The following is a 19,865-nucleotide window of genomic DNA, read 5'->3' as shown; positions in this document are numbered from 1 at the left end:
ACTATCTTGAGAGAAGATATTTCGATTTCCTATGCCTAATTCATGTAAAACTCTTTTTCCAACGCAAATTTAAAAGTCTATTTAAGGCTGGGAGTTTGGCCTAGTGGTTAAAGTGCTTGCCTAGCATGCATGAAGACCCGGGTTCGATTCCTCGGTACCACATACATAGAAAAAAGCCGGAAGTGGTGCTGAGGCTCAAGTGGTAGAGCTCTAGCCTTGAGAAAGTCCAAGGACAGTGCTCAGGCCCTGAGCTCAAGCCCAGGACTGGCAAAAAAAAAAAAAAGGTCTATTTAATCACTAGATCTAGTAACTATTCCCAGACCTCTAAGTAACTTACTTTATATCTATTTCTGGTCAGTTGTGGGGCTTGGACGCTGGGCCTGGGTGCTCTCCTTCCTTGAGCTCTTCCGCTCAAGGCTACCACCCTATCCCTTGAACCACAGCCCCATTTCCAGCTTTCTAGAGATTAGAGATAAGAGTCTCAGGGTCTTTAGTGCCTGGGCTGGCTTTGAACCACTATCCACAGATCTCAGCCTCCTGAGAAGCTAGGATTACAGGTGTGAGCCACCACACCTGGCTCGTGTTGTTGTTTTTTTTAATCTCGCCTTAGTACTGCAATAATCAGCTATATGTACTGATTAAGAAAATAAGAAAATGCTAGGGCCAGGAGTTTGGTCTAATGGTAGAGTGCTTGCCTAGCATGCACAAAGACCCGGGTTTGATTCCTTGGTACCACATACATAGAAAAAAAGCCAGAAGTGGTGCTGAGGCTCAAGTCTTGAGAAAGCACAAGGACAGTGCTCAAACCCTGTTACAGCCCCAGAACTGGCAAAAAAAAAAAAAAAACAAAAAAAAAGGAAATAAGAAAATGTTAAGGCTAGCTATGATGGCACCTGTCTGCGATGCACAAGACTGTGAAACAACTTCTCAGGAGGCTGAGACAAGAGGATCCAAGTTCAAGGCCAGCCTATACTATGTAGTGACACTGTCTCAAGAAACAGAAAATTCTTACCTGGAAGTTTAAGCTTTCGACAACAAGAATTACAGTGATGTTTTGCCCTAAAGTTTTTGATTGCATCTTCTCCTAGATTGGCTGGGCCAAAAACCATATCAGAGGACCTGTGAAATTGGTAGTTCAAAAAAGAAAAAGTTAATGCGAGTGAATTTGAACTCATCAAACTATGCCTTAAAAGTTGTCAAAACTTTTGTTTTTCTTTTACTGCCAGTCCCAAGGCTTGAACTCAGAGCCTTGGCACTGTCCCTGAGAGCCTCTTTTGCTCAAGGTTAACACTCTACCACTTGAACCACAGTGCCAATTCTAGCTTTTCTGTGTATGTGATACTGAAGAATCAAACCCAGGGTTTCATGCATGCTAGGCAAGCACTCTACCACTAAGCCACATTTCCATCCCCCAAAGTTGTTTAAACTTATTACCTTTTTTCTTCTGCTTTTATCACAGATGGGTCAGTCAAATTTTCACCTACACCTTTATATGTATATGAAAAAAAAACAATTTATATTGTAACACCATTCAAATCAGATAGCTCTATTACTATTATGATCAACATATCAACCTAATTTTTGCCTTTTTTGGTTGGTCATGGGGCTTGAACTCTGGGTCTGGGCGCTGTTCCTGAGCTCTTCAGCTGAAGGCCACCACCCTACTCCTTAAGTCACAGTGCCATTTCCAGTTTTCTGGGTTAAATTGGAGATAAGATTCTCATGGACTTTAGTGCCTGGGCTGGCTTTAAACTGAGATCCTCAGATCTCAGCCTCCTGAATAGCTAGGATTATAGGTGTGAGCCACAGGCACCCAGCCAACGTAATTTCTTAGATTTCTAAACAAATTGCCAAATAAAGTTATGTTACTAAAAGGTAAAACACTACTTCATAATATCACCTTTGCAATAATTTAATAAACGTACCTTGCAGATCAAGTACCAATAATTCTCCTCTGGTATACTCGTAAGTCCAGTGGCTAAAGGCTAGCATAATCTCTTCCAGAATATTAGTTGGAATTATCTCATCACCATTATTATTGTTGTATTTTCTAAATTCTCCAGTCATACATTCTTCTACAGCAAACCACTGTCCTGCTGAATGGCAATACAGTAGGAAAACTTCAAGGAACCTATGGAAAAGTGACAAATATTAATAGCAGTTTTGTTAGTCAGAGTCTTGATGAATGTTCAACATCAATCCTAAAGGTTGGAATGATCTGAGAAAACATAAAGACTTACCTTGGGGAGTACGGGATGGACTTGGGCTTCATTTGATTGAAGGCAAATGTGAGCTTCTGTGCTGCTCTCTGCTGCTGAATTTCCTACACAGGTGGGAGAAACATGATCAGAATTTAAACCAAGATTTTCCCTGATTAGCATGCTTTACAAGTAAAAATATGAAACTCATTTTATGGCCCACAGTTATGTATTCCCTGGCACTTACTCTGAGGCAGAGATGCAGAACTGTATCTTCTTTATAAATACTTGACCATGTGTTAATCACCTCAGGGAGAAAAGATTTGATAATATAAAGATGTCCAGATTTGAGGATATCATGCTCTGACCAGGTGCACTGGACTTTGACAGCTCTTCGTAAACCTCCTCCCATCTCCTCTTTACTTAAAAATTCTATTTTGGCACAAAGGCCAAGCTGTGACCAAGAAGACATGCTGTTATTCAGGATGCTGGGCGAACTCTCCTCCAGACGGTACACTGTGACTGGCTCCCCTGAAACACAGACACAGTTTAAGATAAACTCAGAAGTCTAAAACAACAAAAGAAACATTTATAGATACCCATGCTACATTTAAAGAGAAGATAAAATAAGAGGTAGCTGCAAAATGAGTTTAGTGTGATAAATTATAGGAAATAAAAACATGTACTGGCTTTTAGTACTTTCTTTTGGCCAATCCTGGGCTTGAGCTCAGGGCCTGAGGCCTGTCCTTTGACATTCTCAAGGCTAGATCTCTACCACTTGAGCCTCAGCACCACTTCTGGGTCTTCCTGCATGCTAGGCAAACACTTTTACCACTAGACAAACTCCCAGTCCCTTTTAGTATGTTTGACTAGGACTTTTAACTAAGTCCTAGCTATTTAGGAGGCTGAGATCTGAAGCCTGAGATTTGAAGTCAGCCAGGGAAGGAAAGTCTGTAAGACTCTTAGCTTAAATTAATCATCCAAAACCAGAAGAGGTGTCTGTGAGTCAAGTGGTAGAGTGCTGGCCTTGGAGCACAAAGAGGCATAGGACAGCACCTGGGCCATGAGTTCAAGCCCCAGGCCCAGAAAAAAAAAAAAAAAAAGTAGTTAAGATAAACTTTCAGGGGCCGGGAGTTTGGCCTAGTGGTAGAGTGCTTGCCTAGCATGCACAAAAGACCCAGGTTTGATTCCTTGGTATCACATACATAGAAAAAAGCCGGAAGTGGTGCTGAGGCTCAAGTGGTAGAGCTCTAACCTTGAGAAAGTCCAAGGACAGTGCTCAGGCCCTGAGCTCAAGCCCAGGACTGGCAAAAAAAAAAAAAAAGATAAACTTTCAGATAGAACTAAAACTCTAAATGGTATATTAAAACACAGACAGATGGGGAAAGCTGTCTGTTCCACAGATGCTGTGTTTGTCATTTGTTAAGTGTGATCCCTTTTCTTTGTTCACCACCCATAGTCTGTTACAATGAAAAGTGAAATGAAAAGTGAAATCACCTCTTGGAGGCACAGGGGTGAACGGAATGCTCTGTGATAACCTCATCAAATTATTTCTTTCCACAGCTGAAAAAAATAAAAGAGAAATAAGGAAATCTCTCCAAAGATCCAAAACATGACTACATTTTGTTTTTAATATTACTGACCTGAATAATAGTAATTTGTATCCAATACTGGCTTAAATGGAGAAGCAAGACCTAAAAAGGCAAATAAAAGAGGCTGTTAAAAAAATTGCTAGCAGAGCGTAGATTTTTGGTTATTAAACTATCATCTAAAATTTCTTTTATGTAACCAGTCCAAAATGATACCCGGCCCTGTGTCACATAAATGAACTCCAGGGGGCTGGGAGTTTGGCCTAGTGGTAGAGTGCTTGCCTAGCATGCACGAAGACCCGGATTCCTCAGTACTCCACATACATAGCAAAAAGCCAGAAGTGGTGCTGAGGCTCAAGTAGTAGAGTGCTAGCCTTGAGAAAGTCCAAGGACAGTGCTCAAGCCCTGAGCCCAAGGCCAGGACTGGCAAAAAATAAATAAATAAATAAATAAAATAAATGAATGAATGAATGAATGAACTCCATTAGGCCACACCAGGGCTGACTGCCCAGTAGACATGGCGGCCTGCAGGGAACAGCACGTGTGGCTCTACAGCATACATTCAGAAAGAAAAATCTTTAGTAATGACCTTTTGGATTTAGAGACTGCCATGTAACCACAGTAGTAGGTCTACTATGAGAAGATAATATTCTGAAATGTACCCCCATCCCCACAGAGTCCCTTTTCCGCAGCACTTTTTTTAATTTAAATGTCATAAGAAGCAAAGATCGGGGCTGGGAATGTGGCCTAGTGGTAGAGTGCTTGCTTAGCATGCATGAAGCCCTGGGTTTGATTTCTCAGTACCACATAAACAGAAGAAGTCAGAAGTGCCACTGTGGCTCAAGCTAGATTTGAGCACAGAGAGGCTCAAGGATAGAGTTCAGGTTTTGAGTTCAAGTACAACGAATGGCAAAAAAGAAAAGAAACTAAAATTCAGGAATAAACCAAATCTGCTGTGTTTAGTTTCCAGACTACATGTGAAAACTGCAAGTATTATCTCGCAGGAGAAAGAATTTAGTCAACAGATTAGTAGTGTGTAAGTATATACACACACTTACACACACATGTTCAAGGCACCACATATGGAGGTGTAGGAGGGGGAGGTTTCAGATCCCATACCAACTGGGATCTCCGTCTAAAATATTCTAGTTCTATAGGCATCAACACACAAGTAACCCCTACAAGTGCTTTAAGTTCACAGCCCAGGTTTCAATCTAACGAGAGTGAACATAAGCACCTCTAAAAAAGTGAAGAGCCGGGGCCAGGAGCATGGCCTAGTGGTAGTGCCCGCCTCACATGTAGGAAGTCCTGGGTTCAATTCCTTGGTACCACATACTCAGAAAAAGATGGAAATGGTGCTGTAGCTCAAATGGCAGAGCCTTGAGCAAAAAGTATCCAAGGATGATGCCCACGCCCCAAGTTTAAGCCCCAGGACTTATTATTATTGTCAGTCCTGGGCTTGAGCTCAGGGTCTGAGCACTGTCCTTGGACTTCCTCAAGGCTAGAGCTCTACCACTTGAGTCTTCAGTACAACTTCTGGCTTTTTCCCCCCTATGTATGTGGTACCGAGGAATTGAACCCGGGTCTTCATGCATGCTAGGTAAGCACTCTACCACTAGGCCAAACTCCAGGTCCCCCAGGACTTATTTTTTGAAAAAGGTGAAGGGTATGGGGGGCCGGGAGTTTGGTCTAGTGCAGTATTTGCCTAGAATGCACACAGACCTGGGTTTGATTCCTCGGTAGCACATGCATAGGAAAAAGCTGGAAGTGGTGCTCTAGCCTTGAGAAAGTCCAAGGACAGTGCTCAGACCCTGAGCTCAAGCCCAGGACTGGCCAAAAAAAAGAAAAAAAAAAAAAAAGAATAGTTGGGAAGATTTTAAGAGCCTATACTCCATGAGGAAAAAGGACCCTGGGCCTTAGTGAATGACAATGGGAAAAATGTAAATCCGAAGAGTAGAGGGATAAGGTCAAACCTTTTTGATGGAAGAACACAGACCAGAAATAAAATTACAAGGGAAGCTCAAACTGGTATAACCACTTAGAAAACTATTTGACAGTAATTACTACATGTGAACACATGCATAGACTAAGACCCAGCAATCCATACGTAGGCATACAGCAACAGAAATCTTAACTCCTGACATGTCCACCAAAGAGCAGGTATGAAAATACAGTGCACAACTTACCACTACATCATGCTGATAAATCCTATAAAAACACATTAAGAGCCAGGAGCCATTGGCTCAAGCCTGAAATCGTACTTAGGCAGCTGAGATCTGAGGACTGCAGTTCAAAGCCAGGAAATGCCATGAAACTCATCTCCAATGAACTTGCTTTAAAAAGTCAGTAGAGCTGTGGCTCAAGTGGTAGAGCCCTAGCCTTGAGCAAAAAACCTCAGGGACAGGAGCTAGTCACTGAGTTAAAGCCCCAGAATCAGCACAACAACAATAACAAAATAAACATTTCAAGAGAAAAAAGTTGAAAACAAATAGTACATACCGCATGATTCCACTTATACAGTGTACACGTGTACACACACAGGAATTCATATGTTAGGGGCAAGGATTATAAGAAGCTGGGGTATTTCAACAGTCTGCCTTTGGGTGTTGATAAATGGGGAGGTGGTGACAGAAAGAGACCATCATTCACATGCTGATTCAGGGTTTATGAAGCATATATTATTAGAGCACTATGTGACAGAACCATTTTCCAACTTTTCAGACTTGGAGCTTAAAATGTCTTGCGTAGGGCCGGGAGTTTGGCCTAGTGGTAGAGTGCTTGCCTAGGATGCACAAAGACCCGGGTTCGATTCCTTGGTACCACATACTTAGAAAAAGCCAGAAGTGGTGCTGAGGCTCAAGTGGTAGAGTTCTAGCCTTGAGAAAAATCCAAGGACAGTCCTCAGGCCCTGAGCTTAAGCCCAGGACTGGCAAAACAAAAAACAAAAAACAAAATAAAATGTCTTGCCTAGGAAATGTATTTAAAGGATCATTTATGACTCAGGTTTTTTTGCATTAGAATCTACCATATGGACTCACCATTTAATGTTCCTTCTTCAGATGGCCTAAGGAAACAAACAAAAAATAATATAAGTTGCATCACAATTTTAGGGTTTTGTTTTTTTGTTGGTTTATTTGTTTTATGTTGGTCATGGGGTTTGAACTCCAGGCCTGGGCACTGTCCCTGAACAACTCAGCTCAAAGCTAGTGCTCTTGAGCCACAGCACCACTTCTGGTTTTTAGGTGGTTAACTGGAGATGAGTCTTACGGACTTTCCTGCCTGGGGTGGCTAGGAACCGGGATCCTCAGATCTCAGCCTCGTGAATAGCTAGGACGACAGGTGTGAGCCATCAGCACCGAGAGAGAATTTTAGTTTTGGTCTTTTTGTTTTATAAGGTTATTACAATTATTTAATGCAATATTGTTAAGGAATTTCTTTACCAATTACCTTTAGTTACTTCTAATCCATATGTAAAGTATGTATATATCCACATACATATATCTACTGTGCCAACGACTTGTATATAGAGATTAAGCCTGTATAAATATTAAGTGCCAAACTGAAGTTTAATAGTAACAGGATGAATTATTTTATGATTTCTTATTTATGAAGATTCATTTCAATACTCTTACAATGAATGTCTTGAAATACTATTCCATCATTCTAAACATACTGGAACTGGTATAAAAAGAAAGTAAGAGAAGAGTTAAAGATATGTTTTATAAAACTCCATTTCTAAAACTGAAAATTTCCTCCAAATGTTCAATGTATTTATTTATAATAGGTAAGGGAAACAAATGGAGAGGTTTTTAATTTTTTTCCCCCTCTAGAAATAGCCTGGGCTGGCTTCACTCATCCCCCTCCTGGCTTCTACCTCTTGAGTGCTGGGATTATAAATGTGTACCACCATGCCTGGCCAGGCAAATTGTTTGCTCTAAGAATTTCAGTGTGTGTGTCAAACCCAATGTTAAGTTAAACTTAGGTGTAGCATATCTCTTTCAGGTTAATAATAAGAAAAGACTAACTTACATTTCTCTGTTTGATGGTCTTTCTTGTAACCAATCCTTTAGTCAAAACCAAACACAAAACAAAAATGTAAAGACAAAAACTCTAGATGAAGCAATAATCTAAAATAGCAATGTTAACTATTTACCACTGTTTTTAGTATTATTTAAGAAAGAAGCACTAAGACTTTCCAAATCCTTCTTTCATCCAACTTAAAAATAAATTATATAACCACCAAAAGATGGATACATTTCAGAGCCGTTATTTCCTATTTTTCTAGTTATTCTTTTTTTTTCTGATGGCAATATTATTCTCCTCAAATCATGTCCCTGTACACACTTCTTGCCAAAAAACTCAAAATACAAACAGAAAAATCAAACTCATGAAATGAATATTCAAAGAAAATAAACACCTGTAACATCGTACTATATATCTATCTATAATTCTCTCTCTATATATGGGGTTTTTTTGTGGCTCATGGGGCTTGAACTCATGAAATGAATATTCAAAGAAAGAACATCTGTAACCTCTCTCTCTCTCTGACATACTCTCTCTCTCATATATATATATATATATGGTTTTGTTTGTTTGTTTTTGTGGGTCATGGGGCTTGAACTAGGCCTGTCTTTGAGCTCTTCAGCTCAAGGCTACCATCCTACCCCTGGGCCTGGGCCTGGCCAGATTTATATTTCTAAGGTAGGAACTTGCTTGGCTTGAGGGACATTTGCTGAATTTAATTTTTATATATTTTATCAAATTGAAAGTCCTAATCCAGTCCTATCTTTTCAAATTCAACCTACTTCCTCATGGCCAATAATAAATATTTCCCTGTATTTATATTTTTCTAAGTCTACTTGCAACTGCTGTTGTGTTGTATTCCATTTTGAATAATTCTCTCTTTAGATATGCTTGATCTGTTTCCCTCTCTACATTTTTTTTTTTGTATCTGCCTGTGTGTGTGTGTGTATGTGTGTGTGTGTGTGTGTTATATACTCATCTTGGGGACTGAACTCAGGGACTGGGTGCTGTCCCTTAGCTATTTTGCTCAAAGCTAGCTCTCTATCACTTGTACAACAGCTCCACTGGCAGCTCTTCTGGAGCTTACCTGGAGATGAGAGTTTCATGAGCTTTCTTACCATTGATCCTCAGATTTCAGCCTCCTGAATAGGTAGCACTATGGGCATGAACCACAGTACCTGGCCTGCCATCCTTTGTATCTTTCTCTTACCTAATGTTTCAAATTTTCCCTTTTTTGTGTGTGTGTGTGTGTGTCTGTCCCAGGGCTTGAACTCGAGGCATGGGCATCGTTCCTGAGCTCTTTTTGTCCAAGACTAGTGCGCTACCATTTAAGCCAGGTCTTCATTTTTGGCTTTTAGGTGGTAAATCGGAAATAAAAAGTCTCATGGACTTTCCTGCCCAGGCTGGCTTTTAAACAGGATCTCTCAGCTCTTGAGTAGCTATAGGACTACAGGCATGAGCCAACGGTAGGTAGCTCATGCAATGTGAAACCAGGCTAGCTTTGAGCAGAGATGACTGCACAACAGTCATCAATGTCTGGTTTAAACTCATTTTCTTTTTTTTTTTGCCAGTCCTAGGCTTGAGCTCAGGGCCTGAGCCCTGTCCTTGGACTTTCTCAAGGCTAGAGCTCTACCACTTGAGCCTCAGCACCACTTCTGGCTTTTTTCTATGTATGTGCTTACCGAGGAATTGAACCCGGGTCTTCGTGCATGCTAGGCAAGCACTCTACCACTAGGCCAAACTCCTGGCCCCTAAACTCATGATTTTTAATGGCAAACTCTTATCAAATTGCAACTTTCTTTTGTCTTCACAGGGTTTGAACTCTGGGTCTGGGTGTTGTCCCTGAACTCTTCAGCTCAAGGCTACTGCCTTACCCCTTGAGCCACAGCGCCACTTCCAGTTTTCTAGTGGTTAAGTAGAGATAGGAGTCTCACGGACTTTAGGGCTGGCTTTGAACTGTGATCCTCAGATCTCAGCCTCCTGAGCAGCTAGGATTACAGGTGTAAGCCACTGCACTGGGCCTAAGCTGCAATTTGACTCATCCTATTATGAGCACTGCTTTGTACATATCTGACCATAAAGAAAAAATATTCCTGTTTTTTTCCTGAGATATCTATCATGGTTCCAAGTCAGCTTTGTGAATGGGAATTTATTAAATCAGAAATTATTTAACTGGCTAGGAATGAGTCTATATAATTACTTTTTCCTCAAACAAAGCAAGATTCTGTCTTTTGTAAAAACTGACTAGTCACTTTATAAACAAGTATTGTGTATCTGCATCATGCACATGGTGCCGCAAGATAAAAAAATTTTAAAGCTAGATACAATCTTGTATATACTGATATCTTTAAACTCTTCTTCAGTAAAACAGAGCTAACCATATGCACTTTTTAAATTGAAATGTACAAACCGGTAGCAAAGCTGCTTTGGAATCTACTTCAGGAGTATCTTCTGTAGATATAGTTCTACTGCTTTCTGCTAAAAGGAAATTTAAAAAGATACAAAGTCAGACATCTAAAGTTGGTTTTGTTTTTTTGTTGTTTAGTACTAACTAACCAAGCACAAAGTGTTCTTAAGGTACAATACAACCTTTGTAAAATAATTTGTTCTCTTCCAACACTGCTAAACACAATGGATAAACTACTCAATTTATTGTGAAAAGGCATTAAGGGACAAGTGTATAAAAGTTAAATATCTGTCTTTTTGCTCCCAAATCCAAACTGTTTAATCTGTGTATTGAGTGCATGTTTTTCCCCAAACACCCTTCTTTTCCATACAAAGAGATGCTATGAATCGCCAGTGTTTTGGGCCTGAGCTTTTTGTTTTGAAGACTCAGGTGCTTGCTATTATGACCACGCAGGATGGCCCCAACTCCTGGGCCTGCCTTTTAAAAACTTCAGTTTAGAGATTAGAAGTACACAGAGAACTTCCCTTACTATTGACGTTCTCTTTAATTTCATATAATGAATATACAATAACATACTTAGACAAATTTCTTCTTGTTATAAATAACAAATGTTGCAATAAATATGGATGGTAACTTTGAACCAGGCATGGGGCACAATCCTAGCTAATCCTAGCTAGATATCCTAGCTAGCATGGTATTGGCAGGAGAATCATAGTCCAAAAAGGTAGGTGCCTATCTTAAAAAAATAATTAAAGCAAAAAAGGGCGAGGAGCATTGTTCAATTTATTTATTTTTTAATTTTTTTTTTTTGTTGTTAGTTGTGAGGCTTCAATTCGGGCCCAAGCACTGTCCGTGAGCTCTAGCTCAAGGATATTGCTCTACCACTTTGAGCCACAGTGCCACTTCTGGTTTTCTGGTGGTTAACTGGAGATAAGAGGCTCATGGACTTTAATGCCAGAGTAACTAGGATTACAGGCACAAGCTACTGGGGCCAGGCTTATAGGTCAATTCATATGCTGAATTTTATCAAATCCCTTTTGTGTAGCTACTGAAATAATCTTATGTATTTGCCTTTTTTTTTTTTTTTTGGCCAGTCCTCCCTCGGGCTTCAACTCCGGGCCGGGGCACTGTCTCTGTCTTTTGCTTAAGGCTAGTACTCTACCACTTGAGCCACAGCGCCCATCTGGCCTTTTCTGTTTTATGTGTTATTGAGGAATTAAACCCAGGGCTTCATACATGCTAAGCAAGCAAGCACTCTATCACTAAGCCACATTCCCAGCCCCTAAACTGTTTTTTCGGGGTTTTTTTGGCTAATCTTTTAAAATTGTAATTTACTGTCTGAGTGATATATCTGTATCTATATCTCTATATATTTATATATAAAATAGATTTATATAGATTTATATATTACATATATTTATATAGATCGATAGATCACTCTAAAAAAAGTAATCTCTAAACTGAAGAGGGTTATACTACATTTGTCAGATAGTAGATACAATTATTTCTTAAACAAGGATAGCCCTTCCCATGTTTTTCTTCCAATTTCCCTTTCCCAAGCTGGTTTTTTTTTGTTTGTTCTGTTTTGTTTTTGGTGGTCATGGGAATGGAACTCTGGGCCTGGGCACTGTCCCTGAGCTCTTCAGCTCAAGGCTATTGCCCTACCCCTTGAGCCGCAGCCACAGTGCCACTTCCAGTTTTCTAGTGGTTAAGTAGAGATAGGAGTCTCACAGACTTTAGTGCCCAGGCTGGCTTTGAACTGTGATCCTCAGATCTCAGCCTCCTGAGCAGCTAGGATGACAGAGCCAAGCCCCACTTCCCTTTTTTAAAAAGTTAATTGGAGATAAGAATCTTAGGTTCTTTTGTGCCCGTGCTGGCTTTGAACTGGGATCCTCAGATCTCAGCCTCCAGAGTAGCTAGCATTATAGGAGTGAGCCACCATGCCCAGCTTTTTTGTTTTTTCTTTTTTTAAGGAGTGAAGGAAGATAACTCTGAAATAGATGACAAAGATTACATCTGTAAAAGGTAAATCTTTATATTTTATGTTTACAGATTGAAGAATCTACAAATAAAAGAATGTTAAGATTACATGCATTACTTATCATTCCATGGCTCCAGTAACAACTATAGACCAGAATCTTTGTCTTCTAATGCAGGTATTGACAAACACACAACATATCTAGAGCTCAGGGACTTCGGAGCCATACCTACTCACCTTTCTCTGAGCGAGGAGAAGCAGAGGTCTTGTGACACTCAGGAAATCCAGCATGAGAACTCACATGCTTCGATGTGGTTTCAGAAGGACTATCACTCTGTCAATATAGCATGGTATTAAAAACAATCCAACTATATCTCACGCCACTGTTCTAAGAGTCCCTCAATCTATGCTTCAGAATTAACGAGATTCAAAAATACTGTGAGAGCTATATTTTTGTCTGTCTCGGGGATTGAACTCTGGGCCTGGAAGCTGTCCTTGAGCTCTTCAGCTCAAGGCTATTTCTCTACCACTTGAGCCACAGTGCCACTTCTGGTTTTCTGGTGGTTAATTAGAGATAAGAATCTCACGGACCTTAGTGCCTGGGCTGGCTCTGAACCATGATCCTCAGATCTCAGCCTTCTGAGCAGCTAGGATCACAGATGTGAGCCACTGGCACCTAGCAAGAGGGGTGTGTGTGTGTGTGTGTGTGTGTGTATTTTTTTTTTTTTTTTTTGCCAGTCCTGGGCTTTGTCAGTCCTTTGCTCAGGGCCTGATCACTGTCCTTAGACTTTCTCAAGGCTAGAGCTCTATCATTTGAACCTCAGCACCACTTCTGGCTTTTTTTCTCTACGTATGTGGTACCGAGGAGTTGAACCCCGGTCTTCGTGCATGCTAGGCAAGCTCTCTACCACTAGGCCAAACTCCCGGCCCCAAGAGTTATAATTTTGTGGAAAGTTTTCTGAACTTATAGATACTGCCTTCATTTGATGTCATATGTATATGTTAAGCCGAGTTTCTGATTCCCATATACCTAGATGAGACTTTACCTGATATTTAGGCATCTTTGAATATTCCATAATTGTGTTTCTCATATCATCCCGATGTTCCTATTTGAGGCAGGAAAAAAATCATGCAATTATTTTCAAACTTTAAGGCAAATACAGAAAAACTCAATATAATCATTACTTTTTTCCCCTTAATTTGCAAATTAAGCTCCAAACTAATAATATCGACCTTTTATCTTTAGTCAACCTGTTTTCACGGTATTTGAAAATTAACTATTTCTACAGTATAAGTTGTTTGAGGTACAAAGAAGTCTAAGCATTTCTAGGTTCCCTGAACTGTCTTGGTACAAATATATTATTATCACTGAGGTGCTAAATAGCTACAATTAACTTATGAAAACCACAAAAATAAATCTTACGACAGAAAGTACACCCTTTAATTTTGTACGAGTTCTCTCTCTCGCCATATATATGTGTATATATAATATATAATATATATATATATATATATATTTTTTTTCTTTTTGTCAATCCTGGGCTTGGGCTCAGGGCCTCAGCACCACTTCTGGCTTTTTTTTTTTCCTTATGTATGTGGTGCCCAGGAATCAAACTCGGGTCTTTATACATGCTAGGTAAGTATTCTACCACTAGGCCAAACTCCCGGGCCCTGTTCTTTACATTTTATAACTCAGGCCTTACTCTTGCTAGGGTTGCTTGACCAGTGTGTGACCACTGAGATACTCCTGGTAACTTTGGAGATGGCGTCTTGTGGACTTTTGTGCCTGGGACTGGGCTAACCCAGTAATCCTTCCAGATTTCAGCTTCCAGAATAGCCAGGATAATAGGCATGGCTTTGTTTCTATGTTTTTTCAAAATAAGCATAGCTTCAAATATATGTGGTTATCATATTGAGATAGTCTGTTCTATAGAGAGGATATTTAATTCCACTTTGAATATCAGCAAAGTGAAGTTACATCTAGTTGTGCTATCAAGATAAGAATTTACTTACAGATAATAGTTCTTTTATTTTGTTTGATGTTTCTTTAAACCTCTGTAAATCCATACTATCTCTGTGCCCTTTAACAGAAGAAGAAAATAAAAAACTGTAGTAAAATCAGTTTTTCTTACATATCACAGTAATGACTATCTTAAAGACTATACAAATAACTCATTTATTTTTTCAAGCTGTTTTTGATGACTTTGCATTTTTCCAAGTAATTATGATCTAACAGCTTTGTACTCTTGGAGCTTTTTAGAGAATATTAAAAATCTCTCCCCCAAAGCTGGTGAAGATTAGTAGCTGAACTTTTAGCAAAGGCTAAAAGCCTTTTATTTTTTGCCAGTCCTGGGGCTTGAACTCAGGGACTGGGTACCATCCCTGAACTTCTTTTGCTCAAGGCTAGCATTCCATCACTTGAGCCACAGCACCATGTCAGGCCTTTTCTGTGTATGTGGTACTGAGGAATTGAACCAGGGCTTCATGTATACTAGGCAAGCACCCTACCACTAAGCCACATTCCCAGCTCCCTAAAAGGCCTTTAAAGCAAGCCAATATATGGTATGAGTGAACTGCTAACACCTATGAGCTGGGCTGGAGGGTGGCCTGATGGTAAGAATGCTTGCCTAGCATGCACTAAGCCCTGGGTTTAATCTATCAGTACCACATACACCCTGGGCGGCAGGTGGGGGAGGGAAGAACCCCCCAAACCTAAAGGTGATAATTATTTTTACTATAATAAAAAAAAATACAAAAGTGGGCAGGGAGTTTGGCCTAGTGGTAGAGTGCTTGCCTAGCATGCATGGGTTGATTCCTCGGTACCACAAACAGAAAAAAAAACTATAGAGTTCAAGTGGTAGAGCTCTAGCCGTGAGAAATCCCAAGGACAGTGCCCAGGCCCAGGACTAGTTAAAAAAAAAATACAGAAGCCACACACACACACACACACAGTATTAGCAAGCATATGCAAATGTATGTTCTTAAAACAGACTGCATGTAGAAAAGTGTTATGTATTTTAATAAAGCTTAGCAGTAAATACTGGCATGTGAAATGCCTAAGACAAATGTTTCACGTGGGCTAATCGCACACATGCTCCCTCCCTCCCCCACAAAGGCCATGGACACGGCAGAAGTAGTAATGGCCTGCCTCACAAGTATAAGGCCTTGAGTTCAGACCCTAGTACTTATATGCATATGTGTGTGTTTCTCTGTTGACCTAAAGTATTACCTTTCACTTTCATAAGTGGCCTTGTCACCCTAATTATACTTGCCCATTGTTCCTCACCACCCTTCTACCTTCTTGTACTTCCCAAGCACCTAACACAAATCATTCAGGTCCTTTCAACAATTCCAAAGACAGAGCCCACATAACGAAAGCAAGTCACCAGAGAGAGATATGCCAAGTATTATAGCCAAATTCAACTCATTTGTCCTACTTCTGATTCCTTTAAAATAAAACTATATGAAAAGAGTTCATTTATAAGCTAGAAACTTTTCTATGGTAATAGGTTTTTTATGTGAAAAGTAATAATACTATACAAATGGGTTTGCCAAACTTACCTACAAATGCTCCAAATTCTATATTATCTCCTTCTGCAGCTTTGGAGAAGACAGCTTCTTGATCTTTGGTTATGATTTCCAAGTGGCTTTTGCAACTTGGCTGAGAGGGAGTGCTAACAGAAAATTTGGTTGGTGGGGATGACAGATGTGGTGTGCTATTTGGTGAACTGCCCACTTTCTGAGCTTTATTAAGTAATTTTAAGATTTCTACCCCATGTCGTCTCTGTCGCAGTTCTGGAGGAGAAACAGCACTCTGGAATAAGGCACCACAAGAGGAACCAGCCTCAGGAAAACCGAATTCTTTTCTCTGTGGGATTACAGGCAAATCTTGACCAAATACATTATAGTCAGGATCTATTTCATCCTTCATGAATATATTAGAAAGAAAAGGATTATTACTTTCAAGATCACCTTGAGGAAGAGAGGAGCTCAGTGTATTTACAGCACTGTGTTTTTTCCACACAGAAGGTCTGGTGGGACCATCATCTATGAGGTTTTGAGCCAAATGTTTGGAAATACTCAATTCTCTTGTGATCTCATTATGAATTTTGCTGGCTTCAGAAGCTTTCTGAGCAGTGAGTGTTTTTAGTGTATCTACTGTCAGGGCTGAAAGGTCTTGCAGATGTCCAATTTGACAATCTAAGGATTGTAGAGATCTTTTTATGTAGTTGACACGGTCTCCAACTTCTTTAATTTGAATGCACATTTGTTCCACTCTGCAGGGAAGAAAACAAAGACTTATAGAAATTCTTTTAGTCTCAACAAGTGACAACAGAATGAGAGAAGTTTTATAAATATCCAAACAAGTTATAAAAATAAAGTATATGGATGGTAGGTAATGGTTCAAATGGTAGAATAGTAATCATAAGCAAAAAAAGCCAAGTGAGACTATGAAGTACTGTAGTACAAGCACACCCACATACCCATGTTTAAGAGGATGCACTGCTAATCCAATTAACAAAAAAAGTTAAGCACACACATACACACACATTTTTTTTTTTTTAAATTACTGCTGGGGCTTGAACTCTGGGCCTGGGTGCTGTACTTGAGATTTTGTTCAAGGCAAATGCTCTACCACTTGAGCCACAACTTGCTTTCTTTCCCTCCCACTCTCTATCACTAGGCCACATTCCCAGCCCCATGTTTTGTTTCGTTTTATTTTAAATCACAGACTTTCCTACCTGAGCTAGCTTCAAAGCGTGGTCCTCAGATCTAAGTGGGCTCAAGTGGTAGAGTGCTACTCTTGAGAAAGCTAAAGGACCATGCCCAAGCCCTGAGTTCAAGCCCTAGGACTGGCAAAAGAAAAAAAAAAAAGTCAGCAGAAGGCTGGGAATTTAGCTCAATGGTAGAGTTCTTATCAAGCATGTGTGAAACACCATTAAAAAAAAAGAACTATATAGGCTGTGAGTTTGGCCTAGTGGTAGAGAGTGCTTGTCTAGCATGCACAAAAACCCAGGTTCAATTTCTTGTACCACATATAGAAAAAGCTAGAAGTGGTGCTGTGGCTCAAGTGGTAGAGTGCTAGCCTTGAGAAAGCCCAAGGACAACACTCAGGCCCTGAGTCCAAGCCCCAGGACAAGCCAAAAAAAAAAAAAAGAAAAGTGCTCAGGGACACCTTTCAGGGACAGAGTTTAAGCGCCACGAAAAAAAAAAGTGCTCAGGGACACCTTTCAGGGACAGAGTTTAAGCGCCACGACTGACAAAATAAAAATAAATAAAAAAAGAACTATGTAAGTTATGGACAGGAAGGAAAACTAGGGGAAAACATAAGAGTGATACTGTCCAAAAAGAAATACTTATTATTTGACTTTATGAAATGGTAACTCCTCTGTACAACACCTTACTATTTTTTTTTTTACCAGTGCTAGGGTTTGAACTCAGGGCCTGGGCACTGTCCTTGGCCTTCTCAAAGCTAACACTCTACTATTTGAGCCACAGCACCACTTACAGCTTCTTCTCTACTGAGGAATTAAACCCAAGGTTTTGTGCATACTGGGTGTGTACTCTAACACCAGCCCACACTCCAGGCCCCTAAAATTGCATTGTTATTTTACTGTATTATTATTAATTTTTGGCTGGTTCTGGGGTTTGAACACAAGACCTAGGAACTGCCCCTGAGCTGCTTTTGTTCAAGGCTAGTGCTCTACCACTTGAGCCAAAGTGCCACTTCCACTTTTTTGTTTATGTGATACTAAAGAATCTATCCCAGGGCTTCATGAATGCTAGGTAAGTACTCTACCACTAAGCCACATTCCCAGCTTAATACCACTAAGCCACATTCCCAGCTTAAAATTGCATTTTTTTTTTCCTTTTGGTTAGTCATGGGACTTGAACTTTGGTCCTGGGCGCTGACCCTAAGCTCTTTAGCTCAAGACTACTACCCTACTCCTTGAGCCACAGTGCCACTTCCTAAAATTATATTTTAAAAAGGAGGAATAAAAGAGAGAAAGCACCAAGATATTGACTGATTTTTTAAGTAGTTAGTAAAAGCAATGAGTGGAATTGTCTTCCCAATAGATCATAAATTTAAGTAGATATTTAAAATTGTTTGACAAAATAAACCAATAGCCATGTGCAAGGGACATGTAATTAATAAAGAGCTTTTAGACCTTTCAAAAGTGACACGTATTCTCTCATCACTTCCAGAGTGGAACTTGTCATCTTTTTCATTAAAGTACATTTCAACACACTGTTCTTCAAAATCATGAAGTTTCTTTTGATCTTCTTCTGTTAAGAAAAGTTCTAGGGGAAGAAAAGGGAAAAACTATCAATAAGGGCTATCAAATTTTAGCTTCCGTCCTGTAAATTATTCAGGTTCTGGTGAATTATTGCTCTTCTGTATTAATGCTGTAGTTTTAGACACCAGACAAGTTGACTTTTCTTTTTTATTTATTTATATTTATTTTTGCCAGTCCTGGGGCTTGAACTCAGGGCCTAGACACTGTCCTTAGACATTTTTTGCTGAAGGCTAGTGCTCTGCCACTTCAGCCACAGGTACTACTTCCAGCCTTACTAACTAGGATTATAGGCAGGAGACATAGGCTCCTAGGGGAATGACCATTCTTAAAAGAACAAACCCTCTGGAGGTGACTCGTGTTTTAGAAGTATGCACTCTGAATACTGTTGATAAATGAGAGAAGGAACGAGACTGATCAAGATATGTTGTACTCATAAACGGACATGACAAATTTAAACCCTTTTGTATGACTACTTAAAAAAATTTTTTTTGGGGGGGGGCAGTCCTGGGACTTGAACTCTGAGCCTGGGCACTGTCCTTGGATACTTTTTGCCCGAGGATAGCACCCTGCCACTTGAGCCACAGCACCACTTCCGGCCTTTTCTGAGTATGTGGTACCGAGGAATTGAACCCAGAGCTAGGCAAGCACTTTACCAGTAGGCTACGCCCCTAAGATAAATTTTTTTAAAAAAGAAAAACTGACAAGAGCGATGACTCAATATTTGAGTACCCAAGGTTATGAACATGGTCTTGGAGATATAAAACATAGACATTAAAATCAAGATGGGATATATACTCTATAGATATGTTTTATTATACAGATTAATATGTATCTATAACATACAAACCTCAGCTTAATCTTAATTATATTCTAATATCTATGTGCCAATGATTGCGTATAGAGAGTCCCTTCCTAAATACTCTCATGCCAAATACATGGCATCTGAAATATGATGTAAAAATCAGTGTTAGAAAAACAACAATGTCGGGGCCGGGAGTTTGGCCTAGTGGTTAAAGTGCTTGCCTAGCATGCTAGCATGCACGAAGACCCGGGTTCAATTCCTTGGTACCACATACATAGACAAAAACCGGAAATGGTGCTGAGGCTCAAGTGGTAGAGTGCTAGCCTTGAGAAAGTCCAAGGACAGGGCTCAGGCCCTGAGCTCAAGCCCAGGACTGGCAAAAAAACAAAAAAACAACAATGTCAAATAATAACAAGAATGTGGGTAAATGGGCATTCTATATGCTTTCTCAAGCTTGCTCAGCACAGCAGTGGGTTAAAACTATTTAAGAGTATTTGTCATTGAACAAATTTAAATAAATAATAGCACATTGTATCAAAAGTACCAAGAGTGAGTATGAAGAATGCTAA

The 19,865-nt window shown here is 39.9% G+C and overlaps 1 protein-coding gene across 1 annotated transcript in view; it reads right to left on the bottom strand.

Moving 5' to 3' along the window:
- The window catches only part of Trpm7 (transient receptor potential cation channel subfamily M member 7), a 46,840-nt gene that overhangs the window by 2,584 nt on the left and 24,391 nt on the right, over window positions 1-19,865 (bottom strand). Inside the window, exons 14-28 of the mRNA XM_090358421.1 lie at window positions 18,366-18,498; window positions 15,757-16,472; window positions 14,209-14,276; window positions 13,242-13,301; window positions 12,433-12,529; window positions 10,221-10,288; window positions 7,817-7,851; window positions 6,826-6,851; window positions 3,842-3,892; window positions 3,696-3,761; window positions 2,446-2,729; window positions 2,241-2,323; window positions 1,926-2,131; window positions 1,435-1,486; window positions 1,013-1,119 (exon numbers count right to left, since the gene is read on the bottom strand). Of these exons, the coding sequence (XP_090214547.1) occupies window positions 1,013-1,119; window positions 1,435-1,486; window positions 1,926-2,131; window positions 2,241-2,323; window positions 2,446-2,729; window positions 3,696-3,761; window positions 3,842-3,892; window positions 6,826-6,851; window positions 7,817-7,851; window positions 10,221-10,288; window positions 12,433-12,529; window positions 13,242-13,301; window positions 14,209-14,276; window positions 15,757-16,472; window positions 18,366-18,498 (2,052 nt within the window). The remainder of the gene's footprint in view (window positions 1-1,012; window positions 1,120-1,434; window positions 1,487-1,925; window positions 2,132-2,240; window positions 2,324-2,445; window positions 2,730-3,695; window positions 3,762-3,841; window positions 3,893-6,825; window positions 6,852-7,816; window positions 7,852-10,220; window positions 10,289-12,432; window positions 12,530-13,241; window positions 13,302-14,208; window positions 14,277-15,756; window positions 16,473-18,365; window positions 18,499-19,865) is intronic.

This window comes from Megascapheus bottae, chromosome 25 (assembly GCF_031878675.1).
Source record: "Megascapheus bottae isolate mThoBot1 chromosome 25, mThoBot2.hap1, whole genome shotgun sequence".
Lineage (NCBI taxonomy): Eukaryota > Metazoa > Chordata > Mammalia > Rodentia > Geomyidae > Megascapheus > Megascapheus bottae.
Note: the sequence above shows the minus strand (reverse complement) of the source record. Positions and strands in the feature narration are given on the sequence as shown.